The sequence below is a fragment of the Podarcis gaigeae genome (genome assembly GCF_964106915.1).
Source record: "Podarcis gaigeae genome assembly, chromosome: 15".
Lineage (NCBI taxonomy): Eukaryota > Metazoa > Chordata > Lepidosauria > Squamata > Lacertidae > Podarcis > Podarcis gaigeae.
In genome coordinates this window covers 12116385-12139554 of record NC_139692.1, presented here as the reverse complement: position 1 = coordinate 12139554, position 23170 = coordinate 12116385, and the positions used below count along the sequence as shown (strand labels likewise).

The 23170-nt window shown below is 46.1% G+C and overlaps 1 protein-coding gene across 6 annotated transcripts in view; it reads left to right on the top strand.

The window, feature by feature from the left end:
• The window catches only part of SLC37A2 (solute carrier family 37 member 2), a 59427-nt gene that overhangs the window by 11718 nt on the left and 24539 nt on the right, over positions 1-23170 (top strand). For all 6 annotated transcript variants that reach the window (XR_014558138.1, XR_014558139.1, XM_083713625.1 and 3 more), the window contains exons 2-7: positions 8492-8573; positions 10546-10633; positions 13610-13688; positions 15729-15864; positions 21501-21577; positions 22686-22852. Coding sequence is in view for 4 of the 6 variants with exons in the window: in XM_083713625.1 (XP_083569751.1) it covers positions 8492-8573; positions 10546-10633; positions 13610-13688; positions 15729-15864; positions 21501-21577; positions 22686-22852 (629 nt within the window). In the remaining 2 variants the exon portion in view is untranslated. The remainder of the gene's footprint in view (positions 1-8491; positions 8574-10545; positions 10634-13609; positions 13689-15728; positions 15865-21500; positions 21578-22685; positions 22853-23170) is intronic.

Here is a 23170-nt window from a genome sequence, read left to right as displayed (position 1 = left end):
AAATTTTAATTTAATTAATTTAATTAATTTAATTAATTTAATTAATTTAATTAATTTAATTAATTTAAATTAATTAATTTATATACCGCCCTATACCTGCAGGTTTCATGAAAGTTAACAGGATAAAATCAGAAGATAAAACCAGAGCAATAACAATATTCTCCTGCTCTTCGTTGCTTCTCTTTTTCTGTCTCTTTCAGCTCCTTTCTGCCTGTTCAGTTTTGGCTAATTTTTAAGCAGAAGTGAAACTGGCCGTGAAAAGAAAGGAGGGAAAAAAAGAAGTAGTTTCATTACTTCCTGAGGAGGATGAAATAGCAGCATGCAGGGAGTCTAGCTTTGTCAACAATTGCCACACAGTCTATTGTGTCTAGGATAGACAGGAACAAGGATACAGTGACAGATCTTCCCGCCTCAGCAGTGACTAAATGGATGTACAGTCATACCTCGGGTTACAGCCGCTTCAGGTTGCGTTGTTGTTGTTTTGGGTTACGGACCACCGAAACCCGTAGGTACCGGAACAGGTTTCAGCGGTTGTGCATGCGCAGAAGCGCTAAATCATGCTTTGTGCATGTGCAGAAGCGGTGAATCGCAACCCGAGTGTGAACAGACGCAGGTTGCAAACGCTGTGGGTTGCGAATGTTCCTCCCGCACGGATCACATTCGCAACCCGAGCGTCCACTGTAGTTGACCCGTGATCTCTATGATCCGCTGATTCAAAAAACAAAACATAGAGATGGGGAAAGAAAAGAAAAATCATTGGAGGGGGCTTGAGATGTCTATTTGCCTATTACTAAGTGAAAATGCTGAGTAGTGGATGGAAACCACCAAATACCTTTCTTTGAACTCCTTTGGCAACGTGCTGTTACCCCAGAGGTGGGGAAGCTGTAGCCCTTCTGAGATAGACTCCAATTCCCATCAGTCCCAGCTAGCATGGACAGTGGTTAGGGATGAGGGGAGTTGGAGTCCAACAAGGTCTAGAGGGCCTCAGGGTCCCCATCCCTGTGCTATTTATTTATTCATTTATTACTTTTATATACAACCTTTATCTTCCAAGGATCTTAAGGTGGTGTTCCCCTCCAGGGCCATCTTACCCATAGGCGTGAGGGGTGCGGGGCACCTGGGTGCCAGGCCGAGAGTCCAGGGCCTGAGAGTTAAGTCTGGCGGGCTCTTCTGCTGCAGGCAGCTCTGCGCCGCGAGTTTGGGGGTGACCAAGACAGCGGGCGCCCTCCTGCACGCCTGGGACTAGGCAACCAGGGGGGGAGGGGAAGGCGCTGGGTGGATCTTTGCACCTCAGCGCCACATATGCTTAGGACAGCCCTGTTCTCCTCCTCCCCATTTCATCCCCACAAACAACCCTGTGAGGTAGGTTAGGCTAAGCGAAGGCGACTGACTCCAAATGAGCTTCATAGCTGAGTGGGGATTCGAACCTTGCTCTCCCAGGCCCTAGTCCAGGCTTCCTCAAACTCGGCACTCCAGATGTTTTTGGCTTACAACTCCCATGATCCCTAGCTAGCAAGACCAGTGGTCAGGGATGATGGGAATTGTAGTCTCAAAACATCTGGAGGGCCAAGTCTGAGGAAGCCTGCCCTAGTCCAACACCCTAACCACTTACGCCACACTGGCTCCTAGAATGTTTCTAAGCACAATTCAAAGTGTTGATGTTGACCTTTAAAGCCCTAAACGGCCTCAGCCCAGTATACCTGAAGGAGCGTCTCCATCCCCATTATCCAGCCCAGACACTGAGGTCCAGTACCGAGGGCCTTCTGGCAGTTCCATCACTGTGAGAAGTGAGGTTACAGGGAACCAGGCAGAGGGCCTTTTCGGTAGTGGCACCCGCCCTGTGGAACACCCTCCCAGCAGATGTCAAGGCAATAAACAACTATTTTACTTTTAAAAGACAACTGAAAGGACAACAGGGACAACTTCACTGTTTAGGGAAGTTTTTAATGTCTGATGCTGTATTGTTTTTAATATTCAGTAGGAAGCCGCCCAGAGTGGCTGGGTTAACTCAGCCAGATGGGCTGGGTATAAATAATAAATTATTATTATTATTATTATTATTATTATTATTATTATTATTGAGCAGATTATGAAGTTGCTGCCTTATTTTGACTTCATGAGAACCTAAGAAGACTCCCACTGGATCATAGCAGGGACCTATCTGGTCTGGCCTTCTGTTCTCACAATGGCTGGCCAGATATCTATTGGAAGGAAGACCACAAGAAAGACTGGTATTCAGAGTCACACTGCTTTTGATGCCGGAGCTATTATATAGAACTGGAGGTGTTGGGAACCTTGCAGTCCATGAATGTAGCCAACCCACTGCCCAAGTTAGTAGTCATCACTATGTGAAGAAGCCCTTCCTTCTGTCTGATCTGGATCTCCAAACATGCAGCTTCAGTGAATGAATGGAAGCTCCTGTCCTTCTTTCCACTTGGAAGGCATTTGTTACCGAATCTGGCAAAGGACATACCACCTTTGTGCTAACCATTCCTCCCGATCCTGTGTAGTTCTTTGCTTCCTCTTGTAGTTCTTTGCTTAGCTTCCCTGATCAGTCTGCCTCTCTTGAGCTGAGTTGCTGAGATGTCTCTTTCCTTGAAAGGCAAAATGAGTGAGCCTGTGGCTTCTCCTCCTCACCGCAGGCTGAGTAGAGCTGTCCTCACATGGTTGAGTTTCCACCGCTGATCCCATGTGATTATGAAAACATGCTTTTCCCTATCGCTACTCACTTACTTTGGAGAATGGAAATATGCCGATGTTATTTCCATTAACAAAAAAGGAACCAGCAGCAACCACAGGCTGGCTGACTATGTCTAATATTTTCTTACACCTGCAGCTCAAATTCTTCACTTCCCACCTCATTCCTTTAGCAGCTTAACTAGGAACAAATCCAATTGAACTCAGCTACATAGGAAACTGCCGTACGGAGTCAGATCATGAGCCCATCAGTGTTGCCTACACGGACTGGCAGCAGCTCTCCAGGATTCCAGGCAGCGGCATCTCCCATTCCTACTTGGAAATGCTGGGGATTAAAAAACAGGACTTTTTGCTTGCACAGTGTATACACTGAGCTTTGATTCCTTTCCCGAAAGGAAGATTCTAGCCCTCAAGGTTCTATATAATGATGAACATAGGGAACATAGGGAGCTTCCTGATATTGATTTGGATCATTGGTACATCTAGGTCAGTATTTTCTACAGTGATTGGCAGCAGGTCTCCAGAGTTTTAGGCAGCTAAATCAAAATTTACTTATATATATATGTATATTGGGACGCGGGTGGCGCTGTGGGTTAAACCACAGAGCCTAGGACTTGCCAATCAAAAGGTCGGCGGTTCAAATCCCCATGACGGGGTGAGCTCCCGTTGCTCGGTCCCTGCTCCTGCCAACCTAGCAGTTCGAAAGCACGTCAGAGTGTAAGTAGATAAATAGGTACCGCTCTGGCGGGAAGGTAAACGGCGTTTCCGTGCACTGCTCTGGTTCGCCAGAAGCGGCTTAGTCATGCTGGCCACATGACCCGGAAGCTGTACGCTGGCTCCCTTGGCCAATAAAGCGAGATGAGCGCTGCAACCCCAGAGTCGGCCACAACTGGACCTAATGGTCAGGGGTCCCTTTACCTTTACTATGTATGTATATATAGTTAGATTGGAGGGCATGGCCTGCCACACTCCTTTGCCATGCAAATATAGGTGATGTGTTGCTATGGGAACTAAATAGTAAGATTTATAAATAGTGAGATCTATAAATCTCTCTATAAATATAGTGAAATCTATAAATGGTGAGATCTATAAATAGTGAGGTCTAAATAGTGAGAACATGCAGCCCTGCTTAGAAAAGCTTTTAATATTTAATAGGTTATTGTATTTTAGTGTTCTGTTGGAAGCCACCCAGAGTGGCATGGGAAACCCAGCCAGGTGGGCGGGGTATAAATAATAAATTATCATCATCACCATCATCACCATCATCATCTTTGCTTCTCTGAGTAGGACCATTTGGGGGAATATTCTGTATAGGAAGAACCATCAGCAAAGGAGGCAAAGTAAGATATCCTAAGTAAGATATAACAGAGAAAAGGCAGAGAGACCGAAGGTTTTGGATTAATAGCATATTGGGGCCTCTTTGTAGAGATCTGCTTTGAAAGCAGTGGCTTTTGGTTGTTGCTGGGAGTGTCTCAGTTGTGCCTCCACCTACATTTGGCCAATATTCTGTAGGCAACGATTACAAAACACCAGTAAGCCTCTGCTTCCCTTGGTATTTTCCATCCTCAGGGGTGACCTCGATTACTGGGACAGTTCCTGAGCAGTTTTCTTAAGTGCTGCATAAAATGCTTGGAAGCAGCAGTCAAGGAAGTGTTTTGATGCAAAACATTGTCCTGCCCTCTCAAAGGAAACCACAAGACAAAGCAGGGAGGTTCTGCTGGCGTGGCTGATACTGGACAGCCCCCGATTCCTACATCCTAAAAGCAGAAGGGAATTTCCCCATGCAGGCGGGGGCCCCAAAGGAAAACACATTTGCCCTTGCAGAACGATGATAGCAAATCTGCAATGGAACTTCCTGGATCTCAGAAGTCTACCTGTAAGGATGACATGTCTTGATCACTGAAAAAAAAGGCTGCAGATAAGAGGGAAACACCAAGGAAGGTGGAGGAAGCTGCCGTCTGAAAATATGAACGAGACCTTTGGAATATTTGCTGGGGTCGTTTTCAAGCAGGAATGTTTTGAGTAAAAGTATTTTTATTTTTATTTTTATTTTTTGTAAAAGGCTGGAATAAGTTCTAACGTCCGGGTGTGGTGGCTACATCACTGGGGTGATGGCCAGAACCAATTGCATGGATTAACAACAACAACAACAACAACAACAACAACAACAACAACAACAACAACAACAATTTATTAATTATACCCCGCCCATCTGGCTGGGTTTCCCCAGCCACCCTAGGCCGCTTCCAACAAAGTATTAAAATACAGTGGTCTGTTAAACATTAAAAGCTTCCCTAAACAGGGCTGCCTTCAGATGTCTTCTAAAACTCTGTTAGTTGTTCTTCTCTTTGACATCTGGTGGGAGGGTGTTCCACAGGGAGGGCGCCACTACCAAAAAGGCCCTCTGCTTGGTTCACTGTAACTTGGCTTCTCTCAGTGAGGGAACCGCCAGAAGACCCTCGGCACTGGACCTCAGTGTTCGGGCAGAACGATGGGGGTGGAGACGCTCCTTCAGGTATACTGGGCCGAGGCCGTTTAGGGCTTTAAAGGTCAACATCAACACTTTGAATTGTGCTCAGAAACGTACTGGGAGCCAATGTAGATCTTTCAAGACCAGTGTTATGTAGTCTCGGCAGCTGCTCCCAGTCACCAGTCTAGCTGCCACATTCTGAATTAGTTGTAGTTTCTGGGTCACCTTCAAAGGTAGCCCCACGTAGAGTGCATTGCAGTAATCCAAGCGAGAGATAACTAGAGCATGCACCACTCTGGCAAGACAGTCTGTAGGCAGGTAGGGTCTCAGCCTGCGTGCCAGATGGAGCTGGTAAACAGCTGCCCTGGACACAGAATTGACCTGTGCCTCCATGGACAGCTGTGAGTCCAGAATGACACCCAGGCTGTGTTCCTAGTCCTTAAGGGGCACAGTTACCCCATTCAGGACCAGGGAGTCCTCCACACCCGCCTGCCCCCTGTCCCCTAAGAACAGTACTTCTGTCTTGTCAGGATTCAACCTCAATCTGTTAGCCGCCATCCATCCTCCAACCGCCTCCAGACTCTCACACAGGACCTTCACCACCTTCACTGGTTCTGATTTGAAAGAGAGGTAGAGCTGGGTATCATTCACATATTGCGGATTCAATACAGTTTACTTGGAAATGTCTTAGGAAACTGCTTTGTCCCAGGCCAGCCTCTTTATCCATTTAGCCCTAGTGCTAGGATAGAATCACAGAATTGTAGAGTTGGAAGGGACCACGAGGGCCATCTAGTCTAACCCCCTGCAATCCAGGAAACTTTTGCCCAGTGCAGAGCTCGAACCTACAACCCTGAAATTAAGAGTCTCATGTTCTACTGACTGAGCCGCTCTAAACATATCTAATACAGGCTGGTACTGAGCTACAGTGCCATCCCTTAAACCAGGGGTCAGCAAACTTTTTCAGCAGGGGGCCGGTCCACTGTCCCTCAGACTTTGTGGGGGGCCAGACTATATGAACGAATTCCTATGCCCCACAAATAACCCAGAGATGCATTTTGACATTCTACTCATGTAAAAACGCGCAGATTCCCGGACTGTCTACGGGCCGGATTTAGAAGGCAATTGGGCTAGATCCGGCCCCCAGGCCTTAGTTTGCCTATCCATGCCTTACCAGTGGTGCCCAAACTTTTTTCAAAGAGGGCCAGATTTGATGAAGTGAAGGGCTATGAGGCCAACCAAAGTTGTTGACCTTTTTTTAAGGATTGAAGTTTTTGAGCTTTTTATGATTTATGATTTTACTCCAAAGTTGTTGAGTTTTTTGTAGGATTGATGTTGTTGAGGTATTTTTTGGATTTTACCCCCTGGAAATAAACTACCACAGGGGCTAGATTAAACCAACCAGCGGGCCGGATTAGGCCCCCAAAATGGATTTTGGACATGCCTTCCTTATACTGAATAGGAACCATTGGTTTACCAACTCCAGCATTGTCTCTTCTGGGGATGGGGAAGAAACTCCTGTCCTGATGTCAGCCAGAGGTGAAGGTGCGGGTGCGAACTGGCTTTGGCTTTACACAACAGAAGAGTGAACTGCAACCTGCAATGATATAAAGGATGCAATGATTTATGCCGCCAGCTCTTCGAGGATGACATAAAAAGGATGAGTCAGGTGACCTTTCCGGCTCTTGCTCAGTTTATTCCAGCCTCTGTTTCACCTCTTGAAGGTGAAGAAGATCAGAGGCTGGAGGGACTTTGCAGCATGCAAAGAGCCAGTGTGGTGTAGTGGTTAAGAGCGGTAGTCTCGTAATCTGGGGAACCGGGTTCGCGTCTCCGCTCCTCCACATGCAGCTGCTGGGTGACCTTGGGCTAGTCACACTTCTCTGAAGTCTCTCAGCCCCACAGAGTGTTTGTTGTGGGGGAGGAAGGGAAAGGAGAATGTTAGCTGCTTTGAGACGCTTTTGGGTAGTGATAAAGCGGGATATCAAATCCAAACTCCTCCTCCTCCTCTTCTTCTTCTTCAATCAATCAAAATGTTTATTCGGCTTTACGCCCACAACAAAACAAAACAAATCAAATAAAACAGCGGACTCGCACAAGCCACAAGCTTCTTCTTCTTCTTCCATGGTAACGGATGATGTAAATTCTCTGCCCACTTTCTGGCTGGCTTTCACAAACTATGCCTTCCTCGGCATTTACTCAGAAGTAAATTTTGCTGAGTTCGACAGGGCCTATTCCTATGCAAGTGTGTAGGGTTGCAACCCAAGTGGATGATAAACATGCATATAGTCTATATATCAAAAGGAAAAAAAACAATCCCCTGGTTTTTATAAAATGCATTTAGTACTGCTGGTTTAATTGTAAAGGATTAATGCTAGTTGCCTGTTTTTGGAAATCTGATTGAACTGTTTGGGAAGAAGGAAACTTACATTTCAACCTGGAAACCCTTCATATTTTAAAGTTGTCTTCTGAGCTGTTTCCCCCCTCTGTAGTGCTGGAATTCTGTTACTAATGATATAATAAAATTGTAAGAATGTTGTCACGCTGCAGTTTGGTAAGTTGTAAAGGGGTGAGGGAGGGGATTTGCTAAGGTGTAAAGGGAAGGTGGTAGTTGGGGTTGGCGAGCAAAGCGAGCAGGAAAGGTGGCCCCTATTTTTGCAGTAGTAGCAGATCATGTGATCTTTTCCGTGTGGTCAAGTGATCTTTTTCACGTAGCCTTTGGCTTATATGCCATTAAGCTCTTTGGGCCAAGAACCTGCCCTATCGTATTTAGTAGTGCACCATGCAGTGATGGTTGTAACAACAGAACAACAGGCTTTTTAGGACTGTAGCACCTGTCCTTTCGAACGCCTTCCCCAGAGTTAGGCACCAACTCTGCTGTCTTTTCAGTACCTGCTTGAAGAACTTTTTCACACAGCCTTTCATTAAGCTGAAATTGTTCTCAGTCTGCATCTACACTGGAATTGTTTTAAATATGTTCGTATTATTACCACATGCCATCTGCTGCCCTGGGCTCCTTTGGGAAGAAGGGCAGGATATAAATTTAATAATAATGAAATAAGCAGTAGGGTTTTCTTTTGATACATGGTGCCCTTGGATGTAGAGTTAAAGCACACCGGTTTCTGTAGCTTAAACGAGGAGTAAAATGACCTCCCAGCTTTGGTTCTCTTCCATCCAGAGGATGTGGTAGACATTTATTTTTCTGCAGACTGCTCAAGCAAGCTGGTGAGACTTCAGCCGTCAGCCTTCAGAGATAACAGTTAAAGCTTATCACTGTTTTCGATCTTTCTCGCTGTTTGCTCTATCTTTCATGTGTGTCTTCTTTTCTAGGTACCGGGGATTAATTCTGGTGTTGACGTTCCTGTGTTATACCACTTTCCATCTCTCACGGAAGCCCATCAGTATAGTAAAGGTACGTAGCATCGGTCCCCAGGGGTATTGGGCTATCTTTCATAGCTGTCAACTTACAGATTTGAAAATAAGGGACCAGCAGCCTCAAAAATAAGGGATCAGCAGCCAAAATAAGGGATCAACAATTACTTTGATAACATACATATTCTGTTGCGTGCAAATGGCTTTAGATACCTATTAGGTCCATAAATTACCATATAGCATATATTCAACACAAAAAACCAGCAACAATTTGTTGTTGATAAAGCACAGCTGGACACAGAAAGGGCTCCATTACCTTCAGTAGCTTATTTAAGGGACATCATCAATAAGACACAGCAGCGAGACATGGCACTGGGATAAGGGACTGTCCCGCCAAATAAGGGACGCTTGACAGCTATGTATCTTTGGGTGCCAAGTTGAATAAAATATTGGGAGGAGGGGAAGGTAAGCCCACCCCACATAATAACAAGATGCACACATGCTGTTTGAATGGCAATGCCCCCTCAAATATTTTATTGGGGGTCCAAAGGGACCACATCCCCTAGGAGTTGGCTCCCATTTCCTGTCATGAGAGGGGTTTCATTCCCTTTGAAGGAACAGGTTCAGAGTACATTTCCGGCACAATTCAAAGCTTTGGTGCTAACAATTAAAGCCCTAAATGGCCTCGGTCCTGTACACCTGAAGGAGCATCTCCACCCCCATCGTCCAGCCCGGACACTGAGGTCCAGCTCTGAGGGCCTTCTGGCAGCTCCCTCACTGCGAGAAGTGAGGTTATAGGGAACCAGACAGAGGGCCTTCTTGGTAGTGGCGCCTGCCCTGTGGAACGTCCTCCCTTCACATGTGAAGGAAATAAGCAGCTATCCTATCTTTAAAAGACATCTGAAGGCAGCCCTGTTTAGGGAAGTTTTTAATATTTAATGCTGTATTGTTTTTAATACTCGATTGGGAGCCGCCCAGAGTGGCTGGGGAAACTCAGCCAGATGGGTGGGGTATAAATAATAAATTAAATTAAAGAAGAGTCTCAGCGACCTCCTGGATTCCAACTTGCCCCTAGAATCTTGAGTGGCTTTTGTAGGTAGGAGTGCTTAAGCCCAGTTTAGGCTGCTTAGCTAGGGCCATTCCTGGCCTCAATTGTCCATGCTCTGGAGACCTCCCATCTGACTACTGCATTGGGCAGGGCTGCCGTTGAAGACATTCTGAAGGCTACAGCTAGTGCAGCATGGTTTTATGGTGATTTTTCAATTGTTCCATTTCCTGCCAATTGTTTCTATGTACAACTCTTAGAAATGTGTATAATTAGGCGGTATAGAAATGTCTTAAGTAAGTACATAAAACATGACTGCTGGGCTGGTAAGTGGGGCAGTCCGATGGGGCCATGTGTTGCTGATCCCCAAACCTCTGCCCTGGCTGTCAGTGAGCTACCAGACCAAATTCAAGGCACTGGTGCTAATCTTTAAAGACCTTAATGGCCTGGGACCAAGGACCTAAAAGTGTGCCATCCCCACTATTTGCAACCCCTACGTTTGGCAAGTGAAACCTTGTTGGCAGTGCCACCACCGGAGGCTGCCCAGTTGGTGTTGACCCATGACAGGGCATTTTCAGTGGTGGCTCCCCATTTCTAGAATGTTCTCCTCAGTGAGGTGCATCTGACTCCCTCATTATTGACTTCGATGAGATATTTTAAAACATCCCTATTTATCCAGGCATTTGGTGGCTGAAGCATGCCGCTCCTGGCAGCCCCGAAATCACCTGTGGAGAGAATGCTTTGAAACTGTGTTCACTGTTGTTTTAAATTCATAGAATCATAGAATTGTAGAGTTGGAAGGGACCATGAGGACTGTCAGGTCCAACCCCCCCCCCCCCATGCAGGAATATTTTGCCCAATGTTTTTCTCACCCTGGGTTCTTTGGGGAGGATGTAAATTTAATGAATGAATAAAGAATCTCTGACTCTGTTCTCTCTCTCTCTGTGTCTGTGTGTTTTCTCCCCAGAGTGAACTGCACTATAACTGTTCTTCACGGGGACCCAATCCGCACAATGAATCAAACAGCACTACGTGGTGTGACTGGAAGCCTTTTGGTAAGGCTGCATTGGTTTTCTGCTGTATCTTTCCCCAGAAGAGCAAACATACACCCTCTCTTGGCCTTCCTAAAGTGATGGAGGACAGGGCAAAATTGTGTAGCATACAGCGCTGTAAGGTAGGGAAGGACCATAGGTCCATGACAGAGCAATTGCTTCGCAGGTAAAGGGTCGCGGGGTCAGTTCCTGACACCTCCAGGTAGGACTGGCAAAGCTTCGAGAGTCAGTGTAGTACAGACAGTATTCAGCTCGATGGTCCGATGGTCTGACCTTGGTAGAAAACAACTTTCTGTGTTGGTGGATATGGAAAAGCTATTTGTGACTCCCGCAACTTGGACATGTGGCTTTCAGAATTGTCGTCTGGAAAACAGCTGGAGTGTCGTTCCTTCTTTGACTCTCCTGCTTTCCACAGACTCTTGAGTTATGGGCTGTATCCAGAGTCCTTTTCCTGGAAACCTCAGGTGACTAGGCAGCCTTTATGGCCAACTTAGGCTCTCTGATCCCAACTGATTCGTATGCAGTAACCGGAACGGGATGCCTCGAGGGCCAGCAGTTTATTCTGATGTGATTAGCAACCCTGGCGTATCTTATCTGTGTTTGTTTGCAATGTCATTGTGGAGCCTCATTAGCAGATTGGTTGCAGGTTGGTTCCCACTGTGCAGTCAGGCTTTCCACAGATATATTTATACAGTGCAATTTCAGGGTAAACTACCTTTACAGAGCTGCTTAGGCAAAAAGACACAGGTCCCCGTCTGCAAGGAATAGGCAATAGGTGAAACAGCAGTGGGAGGGAGGGAGAGTTGGGAAACTGCCTTTTTTATATATTCAAAATTATAACAAGACATATTATCCAAAAACATATCTTCCTTGCCCCCCCATTTTTCCTCCCTCGTCCCCCACAAAACCCACCCCCTACCCCCCGACTTCCCTCAGTTCCAGTCTTTGGTTTCTCTAAGAATGCTGTTTTCTGCATGTTACAAAGTTGTATAGATCCTCAAATTATTTAGCTGATTATTATCAATAAAAAGTTTGTGAGTGTTTATTCAAAACCTACCAAGGAGTCCAGTTCGCTTTGTTGCGTCTTCAGATACTTTGTAAAGGGTTCTCATTCCTCCTTAAAGTCACAGTTATCCTTGTCCCATAGCTTATATGTCAGTTTTGCCAGTTCTGCATAATCCATCAATTTTCTTGCCATGATTCTTTAGTTGGGGTTTCTTCAGTCTTCCATCCTTGTGCTACCAGAACTCTCGCGGACGTTGTCGCATACGTGAAGATGTTTTTCAACTTTTTTGGCAGGTCTTTCCCTACAATCCCCAACAAAAATGCCTCGGGTTTTTAAACAAATGTTAAACGGAACATTTGTTAAAAAAATGTTAAATGGAACATTTTCTTCAATTCGTTGTATATCATTTCCCGAGAGTTGGGAAACTGCCTTAAGCTGTCTTTCACCATGTGCCCATTTGACCCAGTACTGTCCATTATTATTATTTCTTGAATTTATATATTGCCCTATACCCGGCTGACAGTGGGTCTCAGGCCAAGGTCTTTCGCAGCAACGGGATTTTTTCTGGATGCAAAGCATGTGCTCTTAAGTGCAGGCAAATGCAGTCAAGTGTGCGTCCAGGTTATACTGAGAATGGGGAATTAAAAAGGCAAACAAACAGCCACATGGACAAGGTGTATTTTGCTTCAGTCTATTTACAAAAGCGGAAGGCGGACTTCCTGTTTATGACCTTCCCGCTTCGGCGCCAAATTAAGGTATTTAAAGACCCAATTTTCCGTTCTACTCACGGGTAGTTGTTTAAAATCCACTTGTCCACAGGAAAAAGTCAGCGCTCTCCAGCAACAGCAATGCGGCTTCACTCCGTGAAAGAAGCAGTCGATTCAAAGCACCGCGCCACTCACCCCACGTCGCTCCGGATCCCCAAAACAGGGTTTCCTCGCGAGTAGGGGAGGCGCAAAAGGTGCCAGCCGAATCCCAGGTTCATAAGCTTCTTCCGCTTGTGATTTCAATGGGTCTCCACCTTCGGACAAGGTGCATTTTGAAGGAGAGGAGAAAGGTGCTGCCGTCCATATGCTTGGAAGAGAAGTTCCATTTATAGGATGCAGCAAGGAGAATGGGCTGCAAGGGAGGCTCGTCCGTACAACAGCCCTGAAAGGGAGGCTCCCTGTGTTTCCATTATGCAGCCGCAACCTTGATGCATGCATGGCTGCATTTGCCTGCACTTAAGAGCACACGCTTTGCATCCAGAAAAGAAATGGAGAGGTGGAACGCACACGTGTGTTGACATTTTAAAAAAGCCTGTGCTATAGCCCTGCTGGGGACGCGGGTGGCGCTGTGGGTTAAACCACAGAGCCTAGGACTTGCCGATCAGAAGGTCGGCGGTTTGAATCCCCGTGACGGGGTGAGCTCCTGTTGCTCGGTCCCTGCTCCTGCCAACCTAGCAGTTCGAAAGCACGTCAAAGTGCAAGTAGATAAATAGGTACCGCTCCGGCGGGAAGGTAAACGGCGTTTCTGCACGCTGCTCTGGTTTGCCAGAAGCGGCTTAGTCATGCTCGCCACATGACCCGGAAGCTGTACGCCGGCTCCCTCGGCCAATAAAGCGAGATGAGCGTCGCAACCCCAGAGTCAGCCATGACTGGACCTAATGGTCAGGGGTCCCTTTACCTTTACCTCATAGCCCTACTGGGACTGTACCATTTCAGAGTGCAGCTAAGAGAAGAGTGCCCAGGAGTTGACCTGGAAACCTTGAAGGTCAGAAATTCGTAAGACCAAAACATGTGATATTCTGCTCCAAAATTTTGTGTGGCTGAACAGCAGCCAAGAACTGCTCTTCCTTGCCCGCTGCAAAAATGAAAAAAAAAAGTGGGGGGAGCCAGCTGCCTCAATACAGAAACCTGCGTGATCTTGATACTTCTTTTGCCCAGTGGGGTACGGCTGCCACTGAACTTAACCCATACCGTTCCTTCTTCCAGATCAGGACAACTACAAAGAACTCTTTGGAGCCCTGGACAATGCGTTCCTGGTTGCCTACGCTATAGGAATGTACATCAGGTATGTACTCATAATGCTGGAAGGAAAGAAATGACACATTTACTTGTTTATTTCATTTATGTACCACCTTGATCTTCCAAGGAGCTCAAGGGGGTGTACATGGGTCTCCTCCCCATTTCACCCTCACAACAACCCTTTGAGGTAGGTTAGGCCAAGAAATGGTGACAGGCTCAAGGTTGCCCAGTGAGATTCATGGCTGAGTGGGGAATCGAACCTTGATCTCTCAAAACTCTAACAACCGTTACTCCGCCCTGGGTCTCTAGTGTGCACTGAGTTTGTATAGATCTACTGTTGAAGTCAGAGGGACGCGGGTGGCGCTGTGGGTTAAGCCTAGGATTTGCTGATCAGAAGGTTGGCGGTTCAAATCCCCGCAATGGGGTGAACTCCTGTTGCTCGGTCCCTGCTCCTGCCAACCTAGCAGTTCAAAAGCAGGTCAAAGTGCAAGTAGATAAATAGGTACCGCTCCAGCAGGAAGGCAAACGACATTTCCGTGCGCTGCTCTGGTTCGCCAGAAGCGGCTTCGTCATGCTGGCCACGTGACCTGGAAGCTGTACGCCGGCTCCCTCGGCCAATTAAGCAAGATGAGCACGCAACCCCAGAGTCGGCCATGACTGGACCTAATGGTCAGGGGAACCTTTACCTTACAGTTAAAGTCATAAGTATGCCTGCTTAAAAGGCTCTGTTGGTTCCATAGGACACATTCCTTAATGCTGCAATCCTGTGCACATTTAATAGGGAGTAATTCCCACGGAACACAGTAGGATTCAGGCCCCATCTGCACTGTGCATTTAAAGCAGTATCATGCTGCTATAAAGAACCATGGATTCCCCCAAAGAATCCTGGGAACTGTAGTTTGTTAAGGGCAATGGGAATTGTTAAGACACATGTGTCCTACCCCCGGGGGGGGGGGGGAATAGGAATCAGATCTAGCAAGGCAATCCTTGTGATCTTAATTTCACCAGCTCCTTCAGTGGCATTTGCAATTTAGATTTGGTCTTGGTTTACCTACACTACAGGTGGGGGACCTTTTTCCTTAGCCCACATTCTAGTGGTGGGCAGTGCCAAAGACAAAAGCGTGCTGAGCAATGAACGTTGACCTTTGCTACAGTAGGTTAGTTTCTACAAACATGCAATGTTCTCTCTCCTGGCAAGCTGGAAGCATGGTCAGAGTTCAAGGACATAGTCCAGCCAGGCAAAAAAATAACCACTCAAGGAGAATGCAAAGCAGGGCTAGTGGTTTGGGAGGGGGCGTGGTCTGATGAGATCCCCAAGGGTTAGGCAGAGAGGCCTTAGGGGCCGGATATGGCCCCAGCCTCTTTCTCATCCACAGGCCCTGCCTGTGACCAACCACCGGCTTATGGACTTCAGTATCCCGGCTGTTGTTAAAAGGTCTCAAACAACCCAAGAGGTGCTCTTAGGACAAATCCATAATATTTGATTACTTTGGCATGGCATGGCAGGTGCCAGCCGCACCGACAGCAATCAGCTCACCTCTTAAACCACGCAGGAAACCGATCAGAGATATAGAATTCCCATAAACATGGTCATAACTGCAGGCAGATAAGAAATCTGCTAATGGAGGTCTCGAGACGTCAACAGGACTCTTGGTCCACATGATGGATCCTGTTTGCTCTCTTGTCTCCTAAGTAGTTATTAAACAGTTCCATGGGGTTATTTCCAGGGCTATGTATACGCCATTTTTTATCACCACGGGCCAGCTTAATTGACCAGGCCAGGGCATTGCAAAATTTGTGTCCTTCCTCAAAGACAAAGGGCGCCACAACCACAATGCAGCCATGACGGCTTCGCTTCTGATGCTGCTCCGCCAGTGTGGGAAATGCGACATGGGAAATAGCTGTGTTGTTGACGATGGTTTCCCAGAAGATTGTGGGAAGAAGCAACACCAGCTTCCGTTACCACCGCAGTTACTCCTTTAATTTAAGCGGTCCTAAGCTGTTTCCACATTCATTTCTGGTTGGGCACTGATCCTTGAGAAGTGGCTGTTGTGTTTCATGCGCTCTTCCTTCCTGTCTCCCACAGCGGGGTCTTTGGTGAGCGCCTCCCATTGCGCTACTATCTGTCTGGAGGAATGTTGCTGAGTGGGTTGTTCACTGCCTTATTTGGATTGGGCTACTACTGGAACATCCATGAACTGTGGTATTTTGTTCTCGTACAGGTACGGAGATACATCACGCTTGCCAACTAAGTTCTCTAGAGCTGTTTCCTTTTCCAACTATGGAGTCTCTGAGCAGGTCTTGTATCATCTGTTGTGCTCCAGATGTGGGTCTCCCAAGGAGCTAGGGTCCAAGGCCCAGGAGGCCTGCTCTTATTTGCTTCTATCAGGGGTTCTTCTAGACCAGCTGTTTTTGAACTACAACTCCCACCAGCCCTAGCTAGCAGGACCAGTGGTCAGGGATGATGGGAACTGTAGTCCCAAAACAGCTGCAGACCCAAGTTTGGGAAACCCTAGGTTAGATGGCCGACTGTGATTCTGTGGGTCTTTCCAGTTCACACAGATAGTGAGGAGGGTTTTTGGGGAAATCATCTTTCAGATAATGAGAGGAACATATCCGTAGGGCCAACATAGCTTTCTCTTGAAGCAGGTGGTAGGCAGATGGACCTGGCTGTCAGCCTGATGGATAGCCCATCTCCCAAGGTGGAACAACTCACAACATGAGGATCCATCTTGGTTCTGGGTTCCACATGATGATGATGATGATGATGATGATAATAATAATAATAATAATAATAATAATAATAATAATAATAATAATAATAATAATTTATTATTTATACCCCGCCCATCTGGCTGGGCCTCCCCAGCCACTCTGGGCGGCTTCCATAAAAACCAAAAATACAGTAAAATATCACACGTTAAAAACTTCCCTAAACAGGGCTGCCTTACGATGTCTTCTGAATGTCAGGTAGTTGTTTATCGCTTTGACATCTGCTGGAATGGCGTTCCACAGGGTGGGCGCCACTACCAAGAAGGCCCTCTGCCTGGTTCCCTGTAGCTTTGCTTCTCGCAATGAGGGAACCGCCAGAAGGCCCTCGGCGCTGGACCTCAGCGTCCGGGCAGAATGATGGAGACGCTCCTTCAGGTATAGTGGACCGAGGCCGTTTAGGGCTTTAAAGGTCAGCACCAACACTTTGAATTTTGCTCGGAAACGTACTGGGAGCCAATGTAGGTTTTTCAAGACCAGTGTTATGTGGTCTCGGTGGCCGCCCCCAGTCACCAGTCTAGCTGCCGCGTTCTGGATTAGTTGTAGTTTCCGAGTCACCTTCAAAGGTAGCCCCACGTAGAGTGCATTGCAGTAGTCCAAGTGGGAGATAACCAGAGCATGCACCACTCTGGCGAGACAGTCCGCAGGCAGATAGGGTCTCAGCCTACGTACCAGATGGAGCTGGTAAACAGCTGCTTCCCACATGAGTGGGAAGAGTGTCAGGAGTTCAGCCTACACTCGAGTAGGACCCTGACAGAGACACATGCCCGACTGGCATGTTCCCTCCCTCTTGGTCGATAGTTCGGGAGCTTCATAAGCTTTCTTCAGCCCGCACATCACAGCAACTGATGCCAACCGACACCTGCACACTTAGGGATCCACAGAGTTTGCACAGTCACGTAACAGAACCTCAGCAACTCAGCATTTTGGCTAATCTAAGTTTATTTACATACATACACACACAGAGCACTGCAACATGGCTCCCTCTCTCTCTAGCATCAGACAGCAAAGAGAAAAAGAACAAAGGACAATAGTCCCACTTCATGGAACACAGTAACACAAGCATCCTGTCTTCGTCACTTCCCACTCTGTGGAGTCAAAACATACACCGTCATGTGACAGACAACAATCCCATGACTGCAATCATGGAGCAGGAATTCTAACAAAGAGAAGCCAGCCACTGCCCCCCTGACAGCTGTCCCCAAGTTCCCCGATACACTGGAATGTGTGCACCTTTGTGTATGGGTCCTAGTCTCCAGTTAAAGGACAGTAGGACAGGGACTTGATTCTTCCTGGGCCACTTCAGAACTGGCTTTGAAACCAATTGCAAAAAAAGAAGAAGAAAGGATTTTTTCTATGGATTTGGAAGCATTGCTAGCCTGATTTAATATAAAGTGGCTTATTGCACACCCTCATCTGGGAAAGGGCCATAGCTCAAGGACAGAGCTTCTGCTTTGCATCAGAAGGTCACAGGTTCAATCCCCTGGAAAAGACCCCTTCCTGCAACCCTGGGGAGCAGTTGCCAGTCAGTGCAGGCGATACTAAATAAACCAGTGGTTTGATTTCATCTAAGGTGGCTTCTAGGGCCCCTCTCATTAACCTTCTAAGTTAGATTGTGATTATCTTTTGCCTAGGTCAGCTTCCTCTTTTCCTCCTCTCTTGTCAGCCCCACTGGCAAAAATAAATGGCAGTCTCCTTGGGGCAGGACCTCTCTCCACCATTTTGCAGGACCTGGCTGCCAGGTTTCCCCCCTCTGACCTTCCTTGCTCGATGAACTTTTGAGTGGGTGGTTTGCCCCTCCTCTGCTCCATTTGCTTCCTCATGGGAAAACGGTTTCTGATGCTCAGCTTTGTGGATCTCATAGTCACATGCACTGCAGTCTGAGCAAACAGAAACCTGATATATTTAGCCATCGGAATAACTTAGAGAAAGATGCAGTATATTTTCCCATCCCAGCTGAGCCTGTCTGTCTGAGTGACACACACGGCAGTCAAATGAGAGGTTATTGTGTTTGATGACACAGGAACTCCTGGATATGGTGCTTCTGTTTTTGTCTGAACTTCTCAGCCCCACTCTTATGCATATTTCAAAATTGATGATTCAGTAAGTTTCCACCCAACCAGTATTACTTTTGTGGCGGTCGTCACCGACACTTTTTTCAATATCTGAGTACTGGCACTTTATTACCGTACCTTAAAAGTGCTGCACTTAAGTACCCTGGCATTTTTGAGAGATACAGTCATACCTTGGGTTACAGACCCTTCAGGTTGCGTTTTTTGGGGTTACCGACCGCCAAAACCCAGAAGAACCAGAACAGGTTACTTCCGGGTTTTGGCGGTCGCGCATGTGCAGAAACGCTGCGGGTTGCGGACGCTGCAGGTTGCGAACGTGCATCCCGCATGGGTCATGTTCTCAACCCGAGCGTCCACTTAACTTTGCTTTCTGTTGTTGTTGTTGTTAACAACAGTAATAAAAATTTATACCCTGCCCATCTGCCTGAGTTTCCCCAGCCACTCTGGGCGGCTCCCAACAGAATATTAAAAACACAATAAAACATCAGACATAAAAAACTTCCCTGTCAATGTATATTTCCCAGAGCAGTGTACAGTGGTGCCTCGCAAGACGGAATTAATTCGTTCCACGAGTTTTTTGGTCTTGCGATATTTTCGTCTTGTGAAGCACGGACTTTGGAAAAGCTTCAAAAATCACCAAAGTCTTCAAAAACCTCAAAAAAGGCTACCACACCACGTGCTATGAGTTGCTCCTCGAAGTGAATGCACGGTTTTAAGAAAAAGGAAACAAACTTGCAAGACAAAGGAAACAAACTTGCAAGACGTTTTCATCCTGCGAAGCAAGCCCATAGGGAAATCTGTCTTGCGAAGCAACTCAAAAAACGAAAAACTCTTTCGTTTTGCGAGTTTTTCGTCTTACGAGGCGTTCGTCTTGCGAGGTATCACTGTACTTACAATTAAAAACAACCCACATGCAATATGGGAAACACCAGTAGCACACTTGGAAATTAAAAATAAGAAAGAAACAGGCTGGGATCTGACAAACAGCTGAGCTGAAACAGTTTGTACTGAAGACACAACAGCAAAGAAAGAAATACCTTAACTTACTTCAAAAAGAAAACAGGAAGAGATCCTTTAATTTTCATTGCTTCTGCTCATTGATCAGACAGTTGTTTGGAAATTATGTGGCAAATTTTCTTGTGAGAAAATACATATAGTGAATTGTCATGGGATGGCTATGCCAAAGAAAGCAGATCAGGTAATAAATTAATAATAATAATAATAATAATAATAATAATAATAATAATAATAATATCCTATGGGCCTCTGATGGGAGAGAATTTCAGAGTTTGGGTATAACAGAGCACTTTTCATGTGGATGTCACTCCAATTGCCATGTGAGATAGAATTTTAAGACCAATCATCCCTGGAATATCTTAAATGTCAGGGGATTTACATCTGAAGAGCGTGAGTGCTTTTCAACTGATTGATTGCATACCAAGCATTTTCTTTAAGTTGTTGACCAAAGCATGATATAACAAAGAATTTAATAAATGGATCCACACTGTGGTAATCATTTGTATATAAGACCCCCAAACTTCTTCAAACAGTAGCTTCAAAAGTTAAGCTTGTGGCTGTCCCCTTCAGTTTTGATCTCTGTCACTAAACTTTGTCCCCACAGCTCAGTTAACTAAAGCTGTTGGTTTGACTCGAGCGATTCATTGATTAAATAACTTACGGAAAAATCCAATACAAGCATTAGTAAGCAATTTCTCGGAGTGATACCTGCGTCCTTATATAACTCCAGTGAATCATTCCATAATGAGCTCGTTTACACTGTTTCCTGGGTGTGGTCCTTTCTTTGCTGGCTATTAACATAAAAAGCACAGCTGAAACCTGATCAGGAAATCCATAGTCCATAGCCTGATGTTATTCCTTAAGCATTCCAAAGATTGTTTATGTTTTCAAGGACATCACATGTCTACCTGCTCTCAAATATTTGATTGCCACTTAAAAAAACAACTTAATTTATACTTTAAAAGCTTATCTTGAGCAGGCTGTGCCATTGATACCAGGGCCAACCAATCAATGCTGAGCAGCCTTGAGAAGGTTTTGCCATGAAGACTCAGGCCAACCAATCATCTCTGAGCTCTGGTGGTTTTGTGACAGGTCACAGGGGCTGGCCAATCAACATTGTGCACCTGAAAACCAGGATGGGTATCCCCTAAGCTTGAGCCAAGGGAAGAAAGTAGTTTCTTTGAGGGAAGAAAGCTTAACTCCTTAGCATCTCCACGTAGTGCTCAGAGAGAACTTTTCTTGAAACCCTAGAGAGCCGGTTGGGCAAGGCGTCCCATTGTTCTTCCTTCCCAATTGAAACTGGCTCTGGGACGAGTCATGATAATCTCCTCCCACTCCTTCATGGATTTAACTTCACAACTGGTTTGGGTGGTAGCCCAGCCAGGTTTTGCTCACCAGGAAGTCTAGAATGAAGAGAGGCGAGATGCATCCCGGAAACACCCCCAAATTCGAGTTGACTCAGAAAACCAGGATCCCTGGCTTGCTTACTTGGGAATGAGCAGTGAGGAAGACTTTGTTCCTACAGCTCTTTTGGAGATGTGTACAATCAGTTGCCAGGGGACTGGGGTTAGCTGTCCTGATGGTCTTGGTGTAGGGCTAAACTAGATGAGGCACTGTAACACAATAATTGTGTGCATGGCTTTTTATAATACATCACAGGTGGAAGAGGGGGTCAGGTTGGAATTGGACCATGGCTTAAGGGTACAGTGGTACCTTGGTTCTCAAACTTAATCCGTTCCAGAAGTCCAATCCAAAGCAGCTCTGTGAGGGGAACAGGAGAACTCTCCTCACATTTCCCATAATTTTTTGGAAGGAAGTCATTATTATTTAAAGCTGTATGATGCTGCTTTATGTGCATAGTGCAGATGGGGCCTAGCATTAGATACAACCCATTAGTTACAACCCATTGCTTTTCTTATAATGATAAGGCATTGTGCATAATGCTAACTTTGGCTTAGCTGTGTTTTTTTCCTCCCCTGCTCCTTCCACCCACCCACTAGGTCCTCAATGGCTTGGCGCAAACAACGGGATGGCCGTCCGTAGTGACATGTGTTGGCAACTGGTTTGGAAAGGGGAAGTGAGTTTCGTTTCCTAATACTGTATCTATCGAACTGTGTCTTGTGGGTGGTTGTTTTGCTTTCAAGTGCCAATTGCTTAATCCTCATCCCAGGAGGAAGTACCAGATTTATTTCCTTGCCAAAATGGAAAATATCACCCTGTGCTGGAAAATGAGGGAGTGACCTGATTATGGCACCATCATGGGGCTTTAAAAAATAAATAAATTGCATATGCATTCCTGCCTTTTTGTGAAAGGCATTATGTTAGATGTTTGATGGTGTGTATGTGTTTTTCAAAATAGCTTTTTGATGTACTCCATCCAGAGTAATGGGGTAGCATGAAAGTACAGTTAATAAACCAGTAATATAAAATCAGTGACTTGGAGTATCTTCACAAAAACCTTGTGAGGTAGGCTAGGCTGAGCGATAACAACTTGCATGAAGCCAGCCAGTGAGCTTCATGGCTGGGCAGAGATTTGAACAGGGATTACCTGAATTCCCAATTTGGGAACCCTCTGCTCATTAAACGATTCTGATATCAGACCTGAGCTGTGGACAGCAGACAGAGGTGAGCCCAGGACCTGAGAAGTGGGAGCTATGGGTCACCCCAGTAGTCAGGACCAAAGGGCAAACGAGCAGGGTTGAGGGAGGAGCAACCATGAATCATGGTTTTTAATCAGTGGTCAAACCAGAATGAGAAACCATGGTTGAAAGTGGGTTTGCAGACCATGATTTGTGAATTCAGACACTATACCAAACCATAGTTTAAGTTTTGGTAAGCATGGTTTGGACACCATTTCTGAATGGAGCCTGAGGATTTACAATTAGCGATAACAGTCTGAACGAGAAAGCGTGGTTTAATAGGGGTTGGCAAGCCATGCTTTGTGCTAGCTATGGTTGGGAATGATGTCTTAATGGACAAACCATAGCTAAAGGCACTGTTTCTCAAAAGGTTGCTGTCCATGGAAACAGGAGTGAACTTCTGAAGCTAAAAGCTGATAGGAGGGAAAGTGTGGTTTGCCAGCTGCATGTTCAGAAGCTCAATCTATGGTTTTGGTTCTAAACTATGATTGGTGCAAACTTTGGACTTGCTGTCTGAACTGAGCCATGTCTTTTATATCTTACCAGACGAGGCTTCATCATGGGCATCTGGAATTCGCACACATCTGTCGGAAACATTTTAGGATCCCTGATTGCTGGTGCCTGGGTTTCAAATGCCTGGGGCCTGTCGTTCATCGTGCCTGGGATCATCATAGCCAGCATGGGCGTCATCTGCTTCTTGTTCCTCATTGAATGTGAGTGTATACTGAGCTAAAATGTCTCCCTGCACACAGACACACTTGGCAAAGTTGGAGGCACTTGGGTACAGTGACACAAACAGGAATTAGTCTGATGCAGAATTGGCAGCAGCAGCAAAGACGTTCCCTTAAATCCAAGAGAGTTCAGGAAGTGTTGCCCTCTCTCTGATTTGACTTCATGACGACAACATTAAGTGATTATATTTCGTTGTTGTTAAGCCAACTCAGAGTGAGGGCAAATGTGGTTAAAAAACAACTGGTGCCTAGCAAGAGCCAGGACTCCCAGGGGTGTGATCTCCTGCCACCAGACTCATA